Here is a 16,734-nt window from a genome sequence, read left to right as displayed (position 1 = left end):
GAGACGTTGAGATGTCGTTGATTGGTGGCCAATGAGAGCAGACCTGCTTACATCATCCAGCCTCGGCCGAGTCGCGTCATGATTTTCGCCTCGATTTCAAGACTCGGACTCACACACTTCAACTTCATCCACCGACTGATGTAACGTCGCTAGTTCTATGCACATCGTCCATATCTTTCAGGTCAATAGACGGAACATGCATTGAGCTTTGTCGCTGAAGTACAACCGACATGGACTGGGCGGCTTCCAATCTCCCACACACCAAACCCAACACCTCCCCGCTGTCTTCTGGCCCCACCGCCAACGTCCATCTCGATGCCAAATTGCAGCGCGAACTGGCCCGGCTGGATGATGGTGTCCCGTTTAACCCCAAAGCCCGCTATTTGCATCATACCTGGGCGCAGACCTTCTTTTCCCGCCCGGAGCTGTACTTTCAGCCGTCCACGGTGCCAGAACTGCAGAAGATCGTGACCCTCGCGCGAAGATGCCGCAAACGGTTGTGCGTTACGGGCTTCGGACATTCACCATCTGACTTGACCTGTACGTCGTCCTGGCTCATCAACCTCGACAACCTCTCCCAGGTGCTGGAAATGGATGTCGACAACACTCCCGGCCTCGTTCGCTTTCAAGCCGGCAGATCACTACATAACCTCAACCTTGCCCTTGCCGAGCATGGCTATACGCTGCCAAATCTAGGCTCCATTGATGTCCAGTCCGTCGCGGGCGTTATATCCACCGGGACCCATGGGTCCAGTCTCCGACATGGCTTGGTCTCGGAGTCCATCACCTCTCTAACCATCCTGCTGTCCAACTCACAACTGGTCACATGTTCTGCCACCAAGAACCCGCAACTCTTCCGCGCAGGGCTCCTTTCGCTGGGTTCGCTGGGCATCATTGTGGAGATCACCTTGCAAGCGGTACCGGACTTCAACGTCTCCTGGTCGCAATCTCTTCAATCACTCTCCTCGGTTCTTGAGTCGTGGGACAAGGACCTCTGGACACAAAAGGAGTTTACCCGGGTCTGGTGGCTGCCATACCTCCACCGCGCTGTGGTCTGGCGCGGATACAAAACCGACTCGCCTCCCCGGCCACCAAACACGAGCTTCTATGGCGGCTCATTCGGCTACTACGTCTACCACAACCTACTGTACTTGTCCAACATGTTCCCGCGCATTCTACCGTGGATCGAATGGTTCGTATTCGGCATGCAGTATGGCTTCAAGCCGGGCACGTTCGTCACGTCAGCCGTGCAACCTGCGCGAGAAGGGCTATTGATGGACTGCCTGTACTCGCAATTCGTCAATGAATGGGCACTGCCGCTCTCCAAGGGCCGCGAAGCCATCACCCGCCTGTCCGCATGGATCAACCACGACGAAGAAACGGCGCGTATCCCAGTCTCCAGCAAAGGCATATGGGTCCACTGCCCGATCGAAGTGCGCGTGACACATACCTCGCCCCACGTCCCCAATGCCTCCAAGGTCCGACCATACCTTGACCCGACCGTCCCCGACGGACCCACTCTCTACCTCAATGCGACCTTGTACCGACCGTACGGCCGCGACCCGCCCTGCCACGAACGGTACTACGAAGCCTTCGAATATCTGATGCATGAACTGGGCGGCCGACCCCACTGGGCCAAGAACTTTGCATACGCCTCCAGCGAGCAGATCGGTGCCATGTACGGCCAAGACATGGTCGAGTTCCTCAAAGTCCGCGACGAGAGTGATCCAGATGGCATGTTCCTAGGTGAATGGCATAAGAGGACTCTTCCGCTCAATATCACCTCCAAACAAGGCCAGGATGTCAAGGCGAGACCGAAGTACCGCTTGATGGAGGAAGAAGTCCGCCGCTCGAAGAAAGGTCTTGGCTGGGGCTTTGGCGATGGTCTGCTTTGGGAAGGACGACGTGTCGGCGACCTGACTACGGAGGACGATGACAGTGACGAGGATGATAGCTCTTCCGATGAGAATCTCAAGACTGGCCGCAACGACACGCCCAGTCCTCCTGCTACCACGACGAGTGAAGAGTCCTTTGATTACATGGCGAAGGGTGAGGCCAGTGTTTATGCAGAAAAGGAGGGATGATCTTCCACACGACGAATGAAAAGACAAGACTGGTGATGAGAGAAAGGAACACCAGCGAGGCAGAAGGCATGTCGGTGAGGTGGTTTCAAGGTCATGCAGCATGCTTTGTAAGAGAGGGTGGAAAAAGGTGGGGGCGAATAGTGGCGTCCAAAACCTCCCCTCACGGCACAATTGGTTATGTGTTTGTTCCCATGGCCCTCCGTTTGAGAAGTGGTCAACTCGAATCTATTTGTATTTAGCTTTGTCCATTACTCTTCAGTTGGATAGTCATTTCCATACCAATCTATACGCTATTAACACTAGTACTGAACATGGTCGTGTCGTGTCCATTGTCGAGTCCGAATAAACTTATAGATGGTTTCTACCTACCACTTGTGATGTAGGTAGCACAGTGTGAAGGTTCTGAGGAAACTGCAATGATAAGGGGAAAGGCGTAGCTGAGGGTAGTCTATCGAAATGAAAAAGGGATTCGGGAATGAGATGGACCATCCAAATAGAAGACTAGAACTGGTTGGTAGAGACTAAATCGGTAACAAGATGAACATGAGGTCTATCACATATTCAAATTTGAGGTACAAGGCTGAAGCCTCACATTGCCTATTATTATCCAGAAGTTGAAATGAAGTGTCTAACATTAGCAAAACCACGTCGTCAAAGGACCAGAAGACCATGGACATGGTCCTCTCTCTTGATTTCTCCAATTCCCACCCTCCATTTCCCATTCTCTATTCTTTAGTGTGAGGTCTGAAATCACCCTTCTATTCCTCTTATTTTCCCACCAAAAGCATCTCATATCCTAGTCGCGCCCTCATATACTCCAACCGACCTCCAAAACACCTCATATTCGAGGCTTCACCTTGATTCTCCCTAAAAAGTACACCAAGATCACTGCCACGGGGAAGGTTCAGAGGAAACAGGGACCACAGATTCCGTCTGTGGCTGTGGCACCCTCACACCGTCCTCCCCGACGAACAGCGGCTCGACCTTTCTCACCTCCATCAACTTCATACCCTGATCATTCCAAATCAACAACTAGAAGCCCAATCGTTGTCAATGTCAGCCAAATCAGATTCAAACCCAAAACACTCGTGATAACAACAACAAAACAACAACAAGAACCAGTAAATGGAAAGAAAGAAGGATCCACTTACGCAACTTGTATAGGCCCATTCGGACTGCCTCGAACTCCAGCCTCCCCCGCGCTGAACCATACTGAGTGCCTGCAGTCCACACCAAAATCGCACCGAGAGGCCCGGGCTCTCCTGCAAGGTCTTCTCGACGGCCTCGTCCGATCCAAACCCGAAGAAGAATTCGCTGTGCAGGTCCAGGTCAAAGTCCGTCTCCGTGACGCCCGAGTCGACCAGTTCGCGGAGATAATCCTCGCGCAGGCCGACTTGGTATTCGTATTCCTGCCCTTCATACGCGTAAGTCCCGATCAGACATTCGTACGCTTTGACCAGGTCGATGACTTCGAGATTGGGGAAGTTTTCGCGCGGGTAATACTTCAAGGCTGCGTTGACGTCGGGATCCGTCATCAGAAGCTCGATCGCCCAGATCTGACGTCTGATTCTGGGTGGCGGTTCGAGGAATCGGGTGCTGATGCTGACGACGTCTTGAGACAGAGACAGAGACTGAGACTGAAACTGAGTCCTCTGGCTCCTGCATTTCTCGTTTTCGTTAGCCATCATCGTGATGAAGCTTCGGTCGGCGATGGGCTCGACTTCGGCTTTGATCTGCTTGCATGTCCGGAGGAGGGCGAATGGGTTGGTGTTGGGCTGGTCGAGGTAGGTTTCGGGAAAGTTGTTGAACTCGGCGACGACGATGTCGGTGAAGACGTGTTCGTAGATCTCTTGGCGGATCTCGGCTGGGAGGGTGAGGAATGATGGTCTGCATGGTGTACTATCTGAAGGCATGGGAGATGTTGGATCCATGGCTTGAAGGTTGAGGGAGGGTCTTGTATGTTTGACCTGGGGATCTGGTAATAGATGGTGGATGATAGATGCTTGTTTTTGGTACTAGTATTGGTATTTGATATAAAGCCACTGCTTAGGAGATGGGGAAAGACAGTGAACGGCAGGAGATGATTCTGGAGGAGAAAGAACTGCAGATAGAAGATGTTTATATAGAAGATGTGTTGAGGATCTGTTTGTGTGATCTTCTTGCTCGAGTCAGAATGACAACTGTTGGTATAAGTCAAGTGGTCAAGGAACAAAACAAGTGCAGAGCAATCACACTTATATATGTCACTGAAGCCATTAGCAATGACTGATGCTGCCTGCTGCTTGCTCGGGTGTCACTTCGTGAGGCTGGTTGTTGGCTGGATTCGGCATGGAGTGTGGCTCAGTGCAAAGGTAATCCACCAAATGCTCTCTGGAGTCGGGATCAGTAGAATCAAACCTTATGACAGGATATGGGAAGAGAGTAGCCGTTTCTGCCAGAGCCAGGTGCAACTGAATGGAATGACTGAGGCATCCAAAGTATATGTTGGCTAAGGTTGGTGGTACCGTTGGAAAAGGGGCGCTAGCCTTGCCAATATTGCAACGCCCGAACTTACCTTCCAGTGGATCAGAATCAATAGCTTCTGTGCAAAACCAGACAAAAGCAAGGTCCTCACCGTATGAAGCAAAGTTAGAAGGATCTTACGAGAGGTCGGTACATTTGTGGGAACTTAGAAGCAGGGACTAGTGATAGATCGACCGGAACTGCACCAGGTTCAACTTCACCCCTGCTCAGCATGACTCTACGTCTGAGAAATTTTGTTAAGTTGAATTCATACACTTGTTTGATGCTCGATGTCCAATCTATCGAAGAGCTGCTGCAAGCTAAATTGCTCCCATAACCGAAAAACAATCAAGCCAGATGTTGTCGTTGTGGAAGCATTCCCACTGCAACTCGGGCTTTTCGATCCTGGTGCCGGTCAAGGGCCAACAGCTTTCAAGCCCCATAGGTATGATATTGACTGGTCGGGCAATCAGAGTTCTGTGATCCTCGGGCGTAACTGCCTTGTATTGCCGGGGTGTTTTGTGTCTCTTATTGGTCACAGATCTATATAGTCGAAGCCAAACTTTGTCAGTTCTCATCTAGCTGAATCTGTCCGTTGGTTCCTTTCTTTCTCTTGTCTTTTACTTCTGTCAATCTGACTCCACTCTGACCCCATGTAACCATCTGTGAGAATGTCAGCTGCGGCGTAGTAAGTGGTAATAGGAGAGCTTACCGCTGTTCCTATTCCAAACAGATCATCACTCCAATCAACAATTGCCATTGTCCCATTCGGTGGCTGCTCTGTTGAATATAACATGAAATCACATCTGAAGCGGACAACGGCTTTATTCAGTTGCACGTAGTTCGCAACACCGCCGAAGTCGCACCTGAACAATTCCCACGAAGCTGACCCCCGGTCATCGAATAGATCCTCGAACGAGATTTCTGCAAGATCTGTGTCGAGGATGCGGTCTATGTGCGAAGCCGGTAGTGCCATAGGAAAATGGTGAGGCGATGAATTCGCAAGCCACCCGTTGGTGTGCGGTTCAGTCGTCAGTTCGATCGAATTCAGCGATGGAAAGCGTGTCCCTCGGTATAGGTGCAGCCTTATCACTGAAAACACAGTGGAATGATGCACTTTGACACGTAGAGACTGGACTCGAATGCGTACTGTGCACGGTAGCGACGCGCCCCAGAATGTGCTTCCATTTTGGCAATTCCAGTCCAGCACGGAGACATGGCATGCATTCGCGACAGGTTGTGCCTCTTCTTTGATTTGCTTGCAGACCCTTAGAACCCTGAACCCACTATTTTCACAGGTTGTCAAGTCGTAGAAACGACCAGAACAGACACAGTTCCGCCCTTTGATCTCCACCCCGTCGAAAACATACTCATATACTCGTAGTCGAATCTCCAGTGGTAGGGTGAGGAACGTGGATTGCTGCCGATCAGACAGAATTCCTGAAAAAGGCGGTGCAGTGGACGGCATCGTGTGGACGTGAGGTAGTGGTAGCGGGCGATGCGTGCACGGGGTTCAGAATACTTGGTGGACAAGACAGCTCAGCGTGTCGTGTAGAGTGTATATCAGAGGTAGGGTTGGGGATCGTGATTATCCAGGTACGATCAGAAGTGCGTGTGGTTAAGGAATATATATAAGAGAATCACAAGCCTTGTCACGCGGAGATAATGACACCGGTAGTCACTGTACTCTAGTGACAGTCTTAACAAGGCTGTGGCCCCTGGAAATACAAGTCACGTGATCACATGGGCTGTCCTCCTAGTGCAACCATGGGCAGTAGCTGCAAAGGAGGGTTTAGGGGAATATTAATAAGAGTGAATTTGATATGATTGTACCAGCATAACTGCTTTATCACACAAACCATTTGCTGCCTAGCAAGCAGTGAGTGGTGACGTAGTACAAGAATGATTGTTCAGACGATCGTCCAGTGTGAAGAGTTCGGACAGCTTTAATTACCCTGATTTAGGTTGCGCGGTGAGGTCAGGGCTAGCTAGTAGAAGGGCACGATAGTCGTTCGTCAGTGGGTAGGCCGTAAACGTGCAGGAAGGTAAGGCACATGTGAGTAGGTACTAGGTAGGTCAGGTGGGAAGTATTGCGACTGATAAAGAAACTTCCCCGGCGTGAGATGAGTTTGTAGGGACTGAGGGAGCACATCAAAAGAACGGAACAACTGGAGAAGTTTGAGCTTGATAATACTAGTTCTCATTTGAACCTTGCGAGAGCGCCTGTGGCTCAGGCCCATCACATTTCAGCTCTGATTGTTAGAATAGCTGATGGAGCTCATAGTGCTCCTTCCTTGCAGTGAGGGTATCATAGGAGGTCACAACGAAACTGCATTCCTGCCATCTGCGCCTCAATCCATTTAGGATCTCATCATGTCCACGCTCAGGCAATCCCCACTCGGGAGATATGTCGCCCATTGTCTCCGCTTTGGCTGCCAATGGGTCTTCAGACACGGCTGCGGCGGTACCAGGGACGGCGAGGATAAGTGCTGTTCTCGTCAGTATATCATATGTAAGCATGCAGGATATGTATATTACGCTCTATCGTCAACAGGTGCTGTCTTGTTTCTCTCACGACGGATGAACCAGAGTCCCAGTAAGGCGCTGGCAAGCCAGATGATGGCAGACAGGAACGAGAAAGCCTCGGTTGATCTCCAGCGTTGACAGAAGCCGCCGCGAGTCAAATGTCCCCAGTCAAAAGTGTGGCCACCGCAGGTAGTTCTATTGACATAGTTGACGAGCAGGCCGAACGCAGCGAACCAGGCAAAGGAGAGGAGGAGATCGACAGGCCAGTGGAAGAAGCCGCTTGCGAATGGGAGAAGCCACAGAAGGCCGAGGAGGATGGATATGCCGGCGATGATCTCAACGTAGATGAAGCGAGCTAGAGGCAAGCCGCTGTCGCTGCGGTAGTCGTGAAGATAGGATCCGACGAGGCCAGCCACAACCTGCGCAGCATTAGAAGGGGGTCACCGAAGAGTGAGGTTCAACTAACAGCAGCAAATGCAATCTCGGCCACCCGCAGGGCGATGGACAGGATTCTGGAGATGACAGGCATCTTGGAAAAGGTTTGTCTTGATGGTGAAGGTGGTTTGAAGAGGACTGTATGAACGATCGGGTTTGCGAAGAGAAAGGAGGATTTGATGAGGGTGGAAGAAACAGAAGTCTCCCGATCAATCGCTTTATGGGTGAAGCAGGTAACAGAGTGACACTACCGAACGGCAAGGGTGCAGTCAAGGAAAGCTGAGGATTTCGTTTGCTGCATGGCGGCCGCCATGCCTTCGTTGCGCCCTGGAGGATGTGGTGATACCCTGGCACAGCCGTCCTACCTTGATTGTATGCTAGGAACGGCTATTTGCTGCATCTCTTTTTTTTTTGATTTGTGGATATTTATCCTCATGGCATGGCACGCGCACAGTCAAACAGGTACATGGCATACCTTGATTGGAATTTCAGCGTATACATCTTCGGCCCAAACAGGGCGAGAGCCCTTCAATCCTGTCTCCAGACGAAGACGAGTTGGAAGCGCAACTAGCCAGACAAGAAACTGGGATTGTATGAGGATAAGAGCAAGGCTGGTCAGGGGAACTATCCACTGACGTCATGCAAGGCTGAACAGTGAACACCATTCTACGATCAGAATTCATCTGGGTTCCTTGTTTCATGCCGCAGCCTCGCCCGCCCGTTCCACAAGGCCAACACTGTGTCAGGCAGCAATAACCTGAACATCAGTGCGACGTGAGGCACCCTTGGGGAAGGATGGATTTGCATTTGTTGCAGAGATGTAGCCACACCACTCCGGCGCTGTCTTCCGGCGCCCGGCATTCCCAGCTATTATTCTGTGCGTTGTTCATTTTGCCATCCATTAGAACGAGTGTCGAAGCGGATGTTGCATCGTATCGCAAAGCTCGACCGTCGTTTCATCATCGCCTTAACAGGATCAGAATATCACTGTTCTCAAGACAGTGCCCTAGCTGCAGTTTCCACCTCATTCCCAAAATCAAACGGGCCACCGAACATGACCTGTTTGCTCCTGTCCAGGATGATCAAAGATAGCATCATCCCCCTGGTTATAGCATCGGTCCATTTTTCCATCAATTCCCCCTGTTGCATGCGAGGGTAGAGGTTCTCAGCGAGCAGATCCACGTTTTCAGTGATGGTTGAGTTCTTTGGCTGGAACGAGAGTTCACGGCAATTGTCAGCCGCATTCGGGGGGAGTAGAGGTAAGAGATATTTGGTGTATGTGGACATCTGGAAATCCGTGACATTGAACAGCGTCGGGTGAATGTTGGCTTTGTCGGGTGCCCCGTTGCTCTTGTAAGTCATGGTCGGGTGGGAAAGGACGGCTCGTAGCAGGGCGGCATGCTTTTTGGCCAGATCGAATCTCTCTTGAGGAGGAGGAGGAGCCATACTGTCGTCCCGGTGAAGAACTGAGGATGGGAGATGTAGGTAGCGGTCGATAGGTAGGTTGCAGCAGATGCTATGCTTTCTGAAAATTGATGGGGTTTTGTGTAAATACTGTTCGCACTCAAAAGTACTTGGTATGAAAAGTTTATTGATAGTGTTCTCGCACCTGTTATTCTTATGGGGGCGCCTGTCAAGTCTCGTGGCACCGCAGGCAGCTGTCAGATTGGGCATTCAGGTGCAAGTTGCAGGGTCATGCCACTGTCCGCGTATGAAACGCGTCCAAAACGCGTGGACGCGCCCAGTGCGGGGAATTGATTTCCCCACGTCTCTAACTCTCTACTAACTGAGGCCTGCCTTTGATAAGCGCAATAGTATACAGAGTACCTAGGAATTGATAAGTACGGCGGCGCATTGAGGCTGCGATTTTTTTCACTCAGGCACCAACTTACCTCCCGTCGATGTCTCATTTACTGTTCAGCTTCAAGTTCTTTGACACGAGCATTCAGGTCCTGAGCCTCCCGAAGGCGGGACCTGGTCCCCGGCCCGTCATGAAGCGGCCAATTCACCATGTGGACCAACAATATAGCCGGCATGGACAGACAGACACCTAACTTCCAACAGACCACACTGACTTTTCGATCTGACGAGCCCAATACGGACTCGCCCCATCCGGAGTCTGGAAGGAACTGAACATATTGTTTTCGCTATCGATAGAATCTCTGTCTATACTCCTTCAGGCAACTTCACGCCACTTCAAGTCCTCCCGACCGTTGCTGCAATCGTCCAGACTGCGCATCCGTCCGTGACGGGAATCCACCGCTCACGAATCGTTGACACTCTCGACAGTCATATCAGACGCCACGATCTTCCGCCTGATTAGATCACCGTTGAGTCCATCGTTTCGGTCGAATCTCTCTAGGCCCTTTTCCAGCGTCGGCTCAATCCCTGCAGCGACATGGCGCTTTGCCACTCTTTCTCGCGCGACTTCCGGATCGACATTGACAAAGATCTTCAAATCGAGAAGCGGACTGATGTCCCTCCATTTATCCTCATCTAGCAGAAGATAGTTCCCATCCAAAATGACGATGGACGTGTCGGGCGATATTTCAATGTCATCCTCCTTGGGGTCTTTCACTGCGTGGTCGAATGAAGGCGCAAGGATACGCGGTCTCTCTGCTGCCGGCAAGCTAGCGGTCTCTGCCAGGTTGGCCACGAATTTCAGAATGGCGTCGACGTCGAAGGTCCATGGTGCTCCTCTCCGAAGATAGGCTTCCTCCCGGTTCGGCAGAGTATCCAGGTATCGCCGAGTGTAGTGAAACCCGTCCATCGGAACAGCCTGTGCATGACAGGTTTTGCGGCTTGAGGGTGTGCCGTTGATGAGGTTCACCACATGTTCGGCAATGGTCGTCTTTCCACAGCCCGGCGGACCTGCAATCCCGACCAGCAATCTGCCCGGTTGTTTTGCGATGGCCGCTTCACGGATTCTGTTCGCCAACTGAGCATAGGTCGCGTCCATGGTCTCGTTGATGTTGTTGTTGCAGAGTGAAATCCTTTCGACCGCAATGATAGACAAGTAAATATCTCGGTCGACTTGACGGCCGTTGATTACCGTCAATCCGGGGGCGGATACCCCCCGAACTCCGTCCGGAAATGTCGACGGTCTCCTTGAAATATCCTCGCAAAATGCCCACGGTTCGTATTCAATTTTCCTTCCTCGCGCTGGCAAACCTTTCAACGATCGCTTTGTAGGACGACTCTATTTTAGTACAATCAGGCATTACCTGAAAGTCTGCTTGTGCATCATGATGTCGATGTTGGGAGATTCAGCTGTTGTGGGTCCTGCACACGCAGCCGGCCGATCGTCGCCCGGTCCGGCGTTTCGCCGATACTTTCTCCGCCTGATCTTATACTGCTTTACCTCTACCTGCAATGGGGTTGCGCAATGCTGCCGACAGTTGGAAACGACCGTCAACATTGACCATTTCTAAGAGTGATGTCCCTTCATAATTCGCTTCGTGAGTATGCGAGAGGTGGCGATATCTTGTCGAATGCCCAACCACCTCCATGTATTCAGGCCATGTCTGCAGCTAGAAGCCGATCTGAGTCGACCTCGCGGTGAAGGAAGTCACCCTTTCCATTGCACAAGTCGAGTTTAATGCAGCTATTCCATAAAGTCCTACTCCCAGGTAGCATTTTAAGATCGCAAACGCGATATCTGATCCATTCAAAACATAATGTCACATTGGTATCTCCAGTTTTATCAACAAATGACCGGCACCCACGCTCCAAACTGCAATCTGGATATCTCGCATCAACGCTTGCTCTCAGTAAACCAAGCAGTTGCCTCGTCCATGATCCTCTTTCCTCCCGTTTCAATCACATCACCATGGCAAGGGATGATTCTGTCATAATCCCATTGCTTAAGCCTCTTGGCTGACTCGGCGAATCCGGCCCTGTCTTTGCGGCCCGCTGCGTACCACAGGAATCGCTTTTGCCAGGTCATATCTCCTTTGGTGTTCATGATGCCTGCAAAGAGCTTGGTGAGAATTCCTGAACGAGCATCCACCCCTGTCTTGGAATATTGCTCGGTGGCGGGGAGATTGAATAGTACATCGGCTTCGATCAACGTCCGACTGGGCTTGTGGAGAAAGACAAGTTCCTTGTTGACATGCGAGTGAATGAATTCGTAGGAAAACTCCTCGTCAAACTCCGGGCTGATACGCATGTCGAGTTTGTTCTGCGCCGAAAAAACGTGATGGAACTTTGTTCCTTTGGTGTCTGAGTTGCTCTCTCTCTTTTCTGGCAAGCCCTCCACTCCAATGATCTCAGCTTCAGGATATTCCGCAGCCCAGGGCGTAAGGAAGATATGATGCTCGATATCGGGCGCGACAATATATTTGATGGTCCCCAGAGACTTGACTTTGCTCTTAACATCGGGTGTAAGTGCTACCGGCGAAAAGACTGCAACATTGCCAGTTTGTAGTTTGACCAGAGTCCCACGTCCGCCGACCTTGACGTGGCCAAAGCGAGCGAACGGCACGCTGAGAGTTGTAATGTTGGGAGTCACGTCTCGGATGACCATGACCTTCGCAGGATCAGGCGGGATCAGAGAGGAGGATGACTTCGGGGTCGACATGGCGAACGTCGTGGAAGAAGCGATAGGGTTACGGGCGGGTAGATTCTGTAAGAAGTAGACCTGCGCTCTTTGGAGGATTTTTGGAGTAGTGAAAAGTTCTCGGATTGAGGAATGGGGTGGGCGGCGCTTTGATATACAAGTACCTTTCTGGGCTACTCGAATGAAACTCAAATCATTGCATCCATCAGTCGCGGCTTGCATCCAAAAGTCAACAAGCGCGCCCCTCTAGAGGGATATGGCACTGCCACGCGCAGCTATGCCCAGTCGTCACGACCGAGGATATTGAGACAAGTGCTTGCGAAGGTGACGTTCGACAACCTTACGCACGAAATCGTCCGGGCACTCCACAAGCGAGAACGCTATCATGTGCCAATCGCTTTGGTTGTGTCGGTGCTGGGACGTGGAGCTTGAGTCGGCTGCTTATGAAACTGTCATGATCCCTGCTGGCCAGACCTGGGAACTTCGAAGAATGGGTGCTTTTTCCTTACTCATCGGGCTTCTTGTGGACTAGACCGTCACCAAGAGCGCGGATGCAATCGGAATCCGACCTCTCAGTGGTTGGTTCGTTTCGTTACTCATCAAGATGTCCAAACCCATTATACGAGGCGCTACGCTTCCAGATTGGTTCGCCCACTCTTGAGAGCTTCTTTGCTTGCTTTGTAAGGCTTGGGTCTGGACCAGTGGCTCAGGCTACTGGCTACCCGCTCTGTCATCTCGGCAGCGATGGATCTGCATTTCGATAGAGGAGAGGAAAGCTCGAATGTGCAGTGAGACATGCAAGGGACATCCATGGCGGCGGCATTGACTGTCTCGTATCTATCAAGGTCAGTTCCTAGAGCCGGATAGGAGAGTGACCACCTTCTCCAACTTGTACCACCGCTGACATAGAGCCAAAGAGGTTGACTCGAGACTGCAGTGCACCTCAAAGGTGCCTGGAAAGAATATATCTACTGTGCTCTGCCTGGACATAGTATGATCTGGTCAATCGACAGTGAAGCGATTGGGGTGGTGCACCAAGGCCACAATTACAGGGGCGTGCACCAGCCCGAATCAAGATTCATGGTCGCTTACTGCAGGGAAGGTAATGTCGAGACTTGGAATGGTGATGGTGGCTCTGTTTTGCAGGAAAGTGAGTGACAGTATTGCAAGTTTCGAGCGAGTGATGATGAACCTGTTGGGCCGCAACTTCCACCTCCAACCAGCGCAGCTGCGATTCTCTCATTGTGCAACCAGCAGCCATCAACCGATCGATACTTTAAGATGCATCACATCCATTACCCTTCTCAATGCACATTATCATCTCTGTGACAGCCCTGCCCGGTCTTCTACGCACAACCATAACCATGACTTCCAATACCATCGAGACTGATCAAAACTCCATTCCTCATTCTGCTCAACACCCACATCTGTCCATGGAGGACGGATCTCCTCAAGCACCCTCGGACAGCGTCACGGTACGAGAAGCAAGGGATGTTTACTTGCTCACATGGAGCTGACCTGAATAGATGGCGAGCTATTCAGCCTTGCCTGCACCCCCATCAAGAACTGCAAACACCAAAGCCGCCCAGCCATGGCTATCACCTAGCACTATCCGTGTCACTCTCCACCTCGTTTCTGGCCTCCTTTTTGCTGCGCTCCTGGTCCCATACACGCAGTATTCTCGAGCGAAGAAGGCAAATGAGCATGACACCTGCAACACCAACGCACAACATCTCTATGAGAGCACTCTCGCCAGATGTGATGCCAATGCGGCTCGGAATTTCAGTCTTCGTGGTGGCGTCTTTGGACTAAGCTGGATGGAGATCATTGCTGTTCTGGGAGCCGCGTTTGCGTGGCAGTATCTGGTTTCGTTCCTGCAGGACTGGGCCGTTGTCAACGTGAGCTCCATCAAGGACAGAATCAAGCAGCGGAAGTAACGGACATGGAGGCATTAGGCGACATTAGGCGACATTAGGCCAATGATGGGGTTGTATTGCTTGATTACCTTCTGCGCAAGGGAGTTCCAGGCTGGCATCGAAGCCTCTACTGGCTTATCTGCTGAATGCTGGGATACTCATGGCTCTCCATGCCACAATAACATCTGCTTATGACACAATTGACGTTCGGTCCGCTGAAGATTATAACAGCAGAAGTCAGTAGTGTAGGACAAAAAATACTACATCGAACAGCGATTCGGAACACATGGTATATACAGTTTCAGTCTATCATATATCGCTAACGAGCATTTTTCTTTTACCGACTCCTCCTCAGATCAGCTTTTGGTGGCCAGTCCAGCAGTCCACTACCATCACAAACCGATCGCCTTCCTTGGTCAAACCGGAGTAGCAGATCGAGATACCATTTGTTGTCAAGTCCGGGACGCCCCAGATCCTCTTCATCCAACAACACATATGCTGCGTCCCTGGAGGAAATCTCGATTTTGAGATCGTCATCGTTGCTCACGGGTTGGTCCACGGCTGCAGCCGTCACCAGCCTTGTCATCTCTTTTCTTGGACTCCGCAAACCCTTTGGCGTTATGAGCAGGAGGTCGGGGTTGTCTCCGGAAGACGGGCCGAGTGGAGTCCACAGGCCTCTTGCGCCAGGTGTCTCCAAAGAACTGTCTAACATTTTGCTGTCAAGTAACAGCCCCGGTGTTCGTAGATACAGGGCTCGGTCGTAATCCCAGTGTTTCCACTGAAGCTCACCCAGGAGCTGAGCCTTCACATCCCAATCCCTGCGGATCTGGACCGGATGGTAGACGAGGTCGTATAGATCTTGCACATCTCGCATATAACTCAAGGCTGATGATTGAAGAGATGATGACGCTGTCTCCCAGGTGGATGGATAGAGGAGAACGATTGAAGGTTCGCTTGCTAGCTGGGAAGAGGAGCGTTGTTGTTTGGCGAAAAGAAGAACGGCGCACAAGTCTGAAGGCTTGAGAAGTGCAAATATATAGGCGAGACGCTGTGGTTGTCTGTCCCTGTCGAGACTATGATCAGACTGTGGAGGGACAGGTGGTATGTCTTCTCTTCCAGCAAGAGGGATCTGACTGGCATCCTCAGCGATAACCGGGATCTGTATGGAGTTCAGATCATCTCTTGTATTGTCCGTCCCTTCTATCGGTATTGTCATAGAGCCTACCCCATCTGACCGACCTTCAACGGTCACGGAAGTAGTTTCATTGGTCAAGTGCTGAAATTGTGGTGGTAGTGTAGGCACCGGTCGTGGTTCTCTTGGTTGTCGTAATGCTTCTTGCAACGCTCTGACAGTCTGTTGCTGCAGGACATAGCCAGATAAGAAGAGCAGGAATGTGAACAAGCAGACCACGCTGCTGGATATTGCAACTGACACGGCTGAGGAAGTGAGAAGCACCATGACGGTGCAAGGTTCGATGGGTGGTCCGCGTCGTGGTGGTTTATGCACGGGTCGAAAGGTGGTCGTGTATACAGCTGCCGGCAGGGGCCTGGCCGGATTGACACTTGTGGCGAGGGTAAGACTCGGAGTATATTAGAGTTCGTGCCTTTCTGGAAGTGCAAGGAACGGGATCTTGTGTATGCAGGAGGACAACGTCCGATTGAGAGCGTTGACGACTGCGGCGTCTTGAAGGGTTGTACAGCCACCACAGTACAACTCCTGTCCTCTTGTTTACCACTTGGGTTGCTCCGGGCAACTGCTGGGCTTGGCGTTATGACGTTGCGGCAAAATTGAACTTTGGTTAGGTAGAACTTCGTGCAGACAGTCGTTCGCAGACGCGAAGAACCACAGAAGCCGGAGACTTCGAGCCTGAAGCCGTCAACGAAGACCAGAAGCGTTCGAGTCGTGTTGAGTTGTTGCAGAGCTTTGCTCGAAAGCGGCGACAATGACTCACCGCGCTGATGCGTCCAACACGCTCGACAATCGCGGCTACTCGGGGCCACTGATTCGAGGGCAAAACCCTGCCTTACTCTTCGAAACTCCTATGCGAGATCGGATCACCGATTCTCTGTACTGGAAGGAACAGTGTTTCGGTCTCAACGCGGCCACCCTCTGCGACAGAGCGGTGGAACTCACCTACATTGGCGGTACATACGGGGTCGCAATGAAACCGACACCATTCATCTGCCTGGCTTTCAAACTATTGACATTGGTGCCTGACAAAGAGATCATTCTGGAGTACCTAAAGAATGGAGGAGAAGAGTGGAAATACCTCCGAGCTCTGGCAGCCTTCTACGTGAGGTTGACCTTTGACCCGGCCGACATCTACAAAACCCTCGAACCGTTGCTTGAGGACTACAGGAAATTGAGACTGCGACGGAGAGAAACATACGAGTTGATACATGTGGACGAGTTTGTGGACAACCTTTTGACCAAGGAGCGTGTGTGCGGAACAAGCTTGTGGAAACTGCCAGGCAGGCAATTGCTGGAGGATCTCGATCAGCTTGAGGAGCGGGTCAGCCCACTCCAAGCCGAATTAGATGCAATGGAAGAGGAGGACGAGGTTGCGGAAGTGATGGATCGCAATGGTACAGCAAGTGAAAATGGTGGCAGCCCTCGACCTGCGAGCCGAAGCCGGAGTCGCAGCAGAAGCGAAAGCGGGTCTATTGATGGGTGAGCGCAATATTGGCAATCGCAGTCCCCCCATCGTCATCA

General features: G+C 51.5%; 9 protein-coding genes across 9 annotated transcripts; 3 read left to right on the top strand and 6 right to left on the bottom strand.

The window, feature by feature from the left end:
* Positions 1 to 230: 230 nt before the first annotated feature.
* On the top strand, positions 231 to 2,084 carry A1O1_02451 (D-arabinono-1,4-lactone oxidase; the record flags this gene model as incomplete). The annotated part of the gene is made up of 1 exon (XM_007723362.1): positions 231 to 2,084. One exon carries the CDS (start codon positions 231 to 233, stop codon positions 2,082 to 2,084), a length of 1,854 nt encoding a protein of 617 aa, XP_007721552.1.
* An 885-nt stretch (positions 2,085 to 2,969) lies between these two features.
* A1O1_02450 (uncharacterized protein) lies at positions 2,970 to 4,015 on the bottom strand (the record flags this gene model as incomplete). Its single annotated transcript, XM_007723361.1, has 2 exons — positions 2,970 to 3,116; positions 3,236 to 4,015. The coding sequence occupies 2 exons, from the start codon at positions 4,013 to 4,015 to the stop codon at positions 2,970 to 2,972; spliced, it is 927 nt and encodes a 308-aa protein (XP_007721551.1).
* A 3,105-nt stretch (positions 4,016 to 7,120) lies between these two features.
* Positions 7,121 to 7,641, bottom strand: A1O1_02449 (uncharacterized protein; the record flags this gene model as incomplete). Its single annotated transcript, XM_007723360.1, has 2 exons — positions 7,121 to 7,531; positions 7,579 to 7,641. 2 exons carry the CDS (start codon positions 7,639 to 7,641, stop codon positions 7,121 to 7,123), a joined length of 474 nt encoding a protein of 157 aa, XP_007721550.1.
* Positions 7,642 to 8,540: 899 nt separating this feature from the next.
* On the bottom strand, positions 8,541 to 8,993 carry A1O1_02448 (uncharacterized protein; the record flags this gene model as incomplete). Its single annotated transcript, XM_007723359.1, has 1 exon — positions 8,541 to 8,993. One exon carries the CDS (start codon positions 8,991 to 8,993, stop codon positions 8,541 to 8,543), a length of 453 nt encoding a protein of 150 aa, XP_007721549.1.
* Positions 8,994 to 9,810: 817 nt separating this feature from the next.
* Positions 9,811 to 10,506, bottom strand: A1O1_02447 (uncharacterized protein; the record flags this gene model as incomplete). Its single annotated transcript, XM_007723358.1, has 1 exon — positions 9,811 to 10,506. The coding sequence occupies one exon, from the start codon at positions 10,504 to 10,506 to the stop codon at positions 9,811 to 9,813; it is 696 nt and encodes a 231-aa protein (XP_007721548.1).
* Positions 10,507 to 11,301: 795 nt separating this feature from the next.
* On the bottom strand, positions 11,302 to 12,126 carry A1O1_02446 (uncharacterized protein; the record flags this gene model as incomplete). Its single annotated transcript, XM_007723357.1, has 1 exon — positions 11,302 to 12,126. One exon carries the CDS (start codon positions 12,124 to 12,126, stop codon positions 11,302 to 11,304), a length of 825 nt encoding a protein of 274 aa, XP_007721547.1.
* Positions 12,127 to 13,469: 1,343 nt separating this feature from the next.
* A1O1_02445 (uncharacterized protein) lies at positions 13,470 to 14,042 on the top strand (the record flags this gene model as incomplete). The annotated part of the gene is made up of 2 exons (XM_007723356.1): positions 13,470 to 13,580; positions 13,632 to 14,042. 2 exons carry the CDS (start codon positions 13,470 to 13,472, stop codon positions 14,040 to 14,042), a joined length of 522 nt encoding a protein of 173 aa, XP_007721546.1.
* Positions 14,043 to 14,358: 316 nt separating this feature from the next.
* On the bottom strand, positions 14,359 to 15,480 carry A1O1_02444 (uncharacterized protein; the record flags this gene model as incomplete). Its single annotated transcript, XM_007723355.1, has 1 exon — positions 14,359 to 15,480. One exon carries the CDS (start codon positions 15,478 to 15,480, stop codon positions 14,359 to 14,361), a length of 1,122 nt encoding a protein of 373 aa, XP_007721545.1.
* Positions 15,481 to 15,964: 484 nt separating this feature from the next.
* Positions 15,965 to 16,696, top strand: A1O1_02443 (uncharacterized protein; the record flags this gene model as incomplete). The annotated part of the gene is made up of 1 exon (XM_007723354.1): positions 15,965 to 16,696. The coding sequence occupies one exon, from the start codon at positions 15,965 to 15,967 to the stop codon at positions 16,694 to 16,696; it is 732 nt and encodes a 243-aa protein (XP_007721544.1).
* Positions 16,697 to 16,734: the final 38 nt, after the last annotated feature.

This window comes from Capronia coronata, assembly GCF_000585585.1.
Source record: "Capronia coronata CBS 617.96 chromosome Unknown acBCG-supercont1.2, whole genome shotgun sequence".
NCBI classification, from domain to species: Eukaryota; Fungi; Ascomycota; class Eurotiomycetes; order Chaetothyriales; family Herpotrichiellaceae; genus Capronia; species Capronia coronata.
The sequence above is the reverse complement of the archived record's forward strand: the minus strand, read 5'-3'. Positions and strand labels throughout refer to the sequence as shown.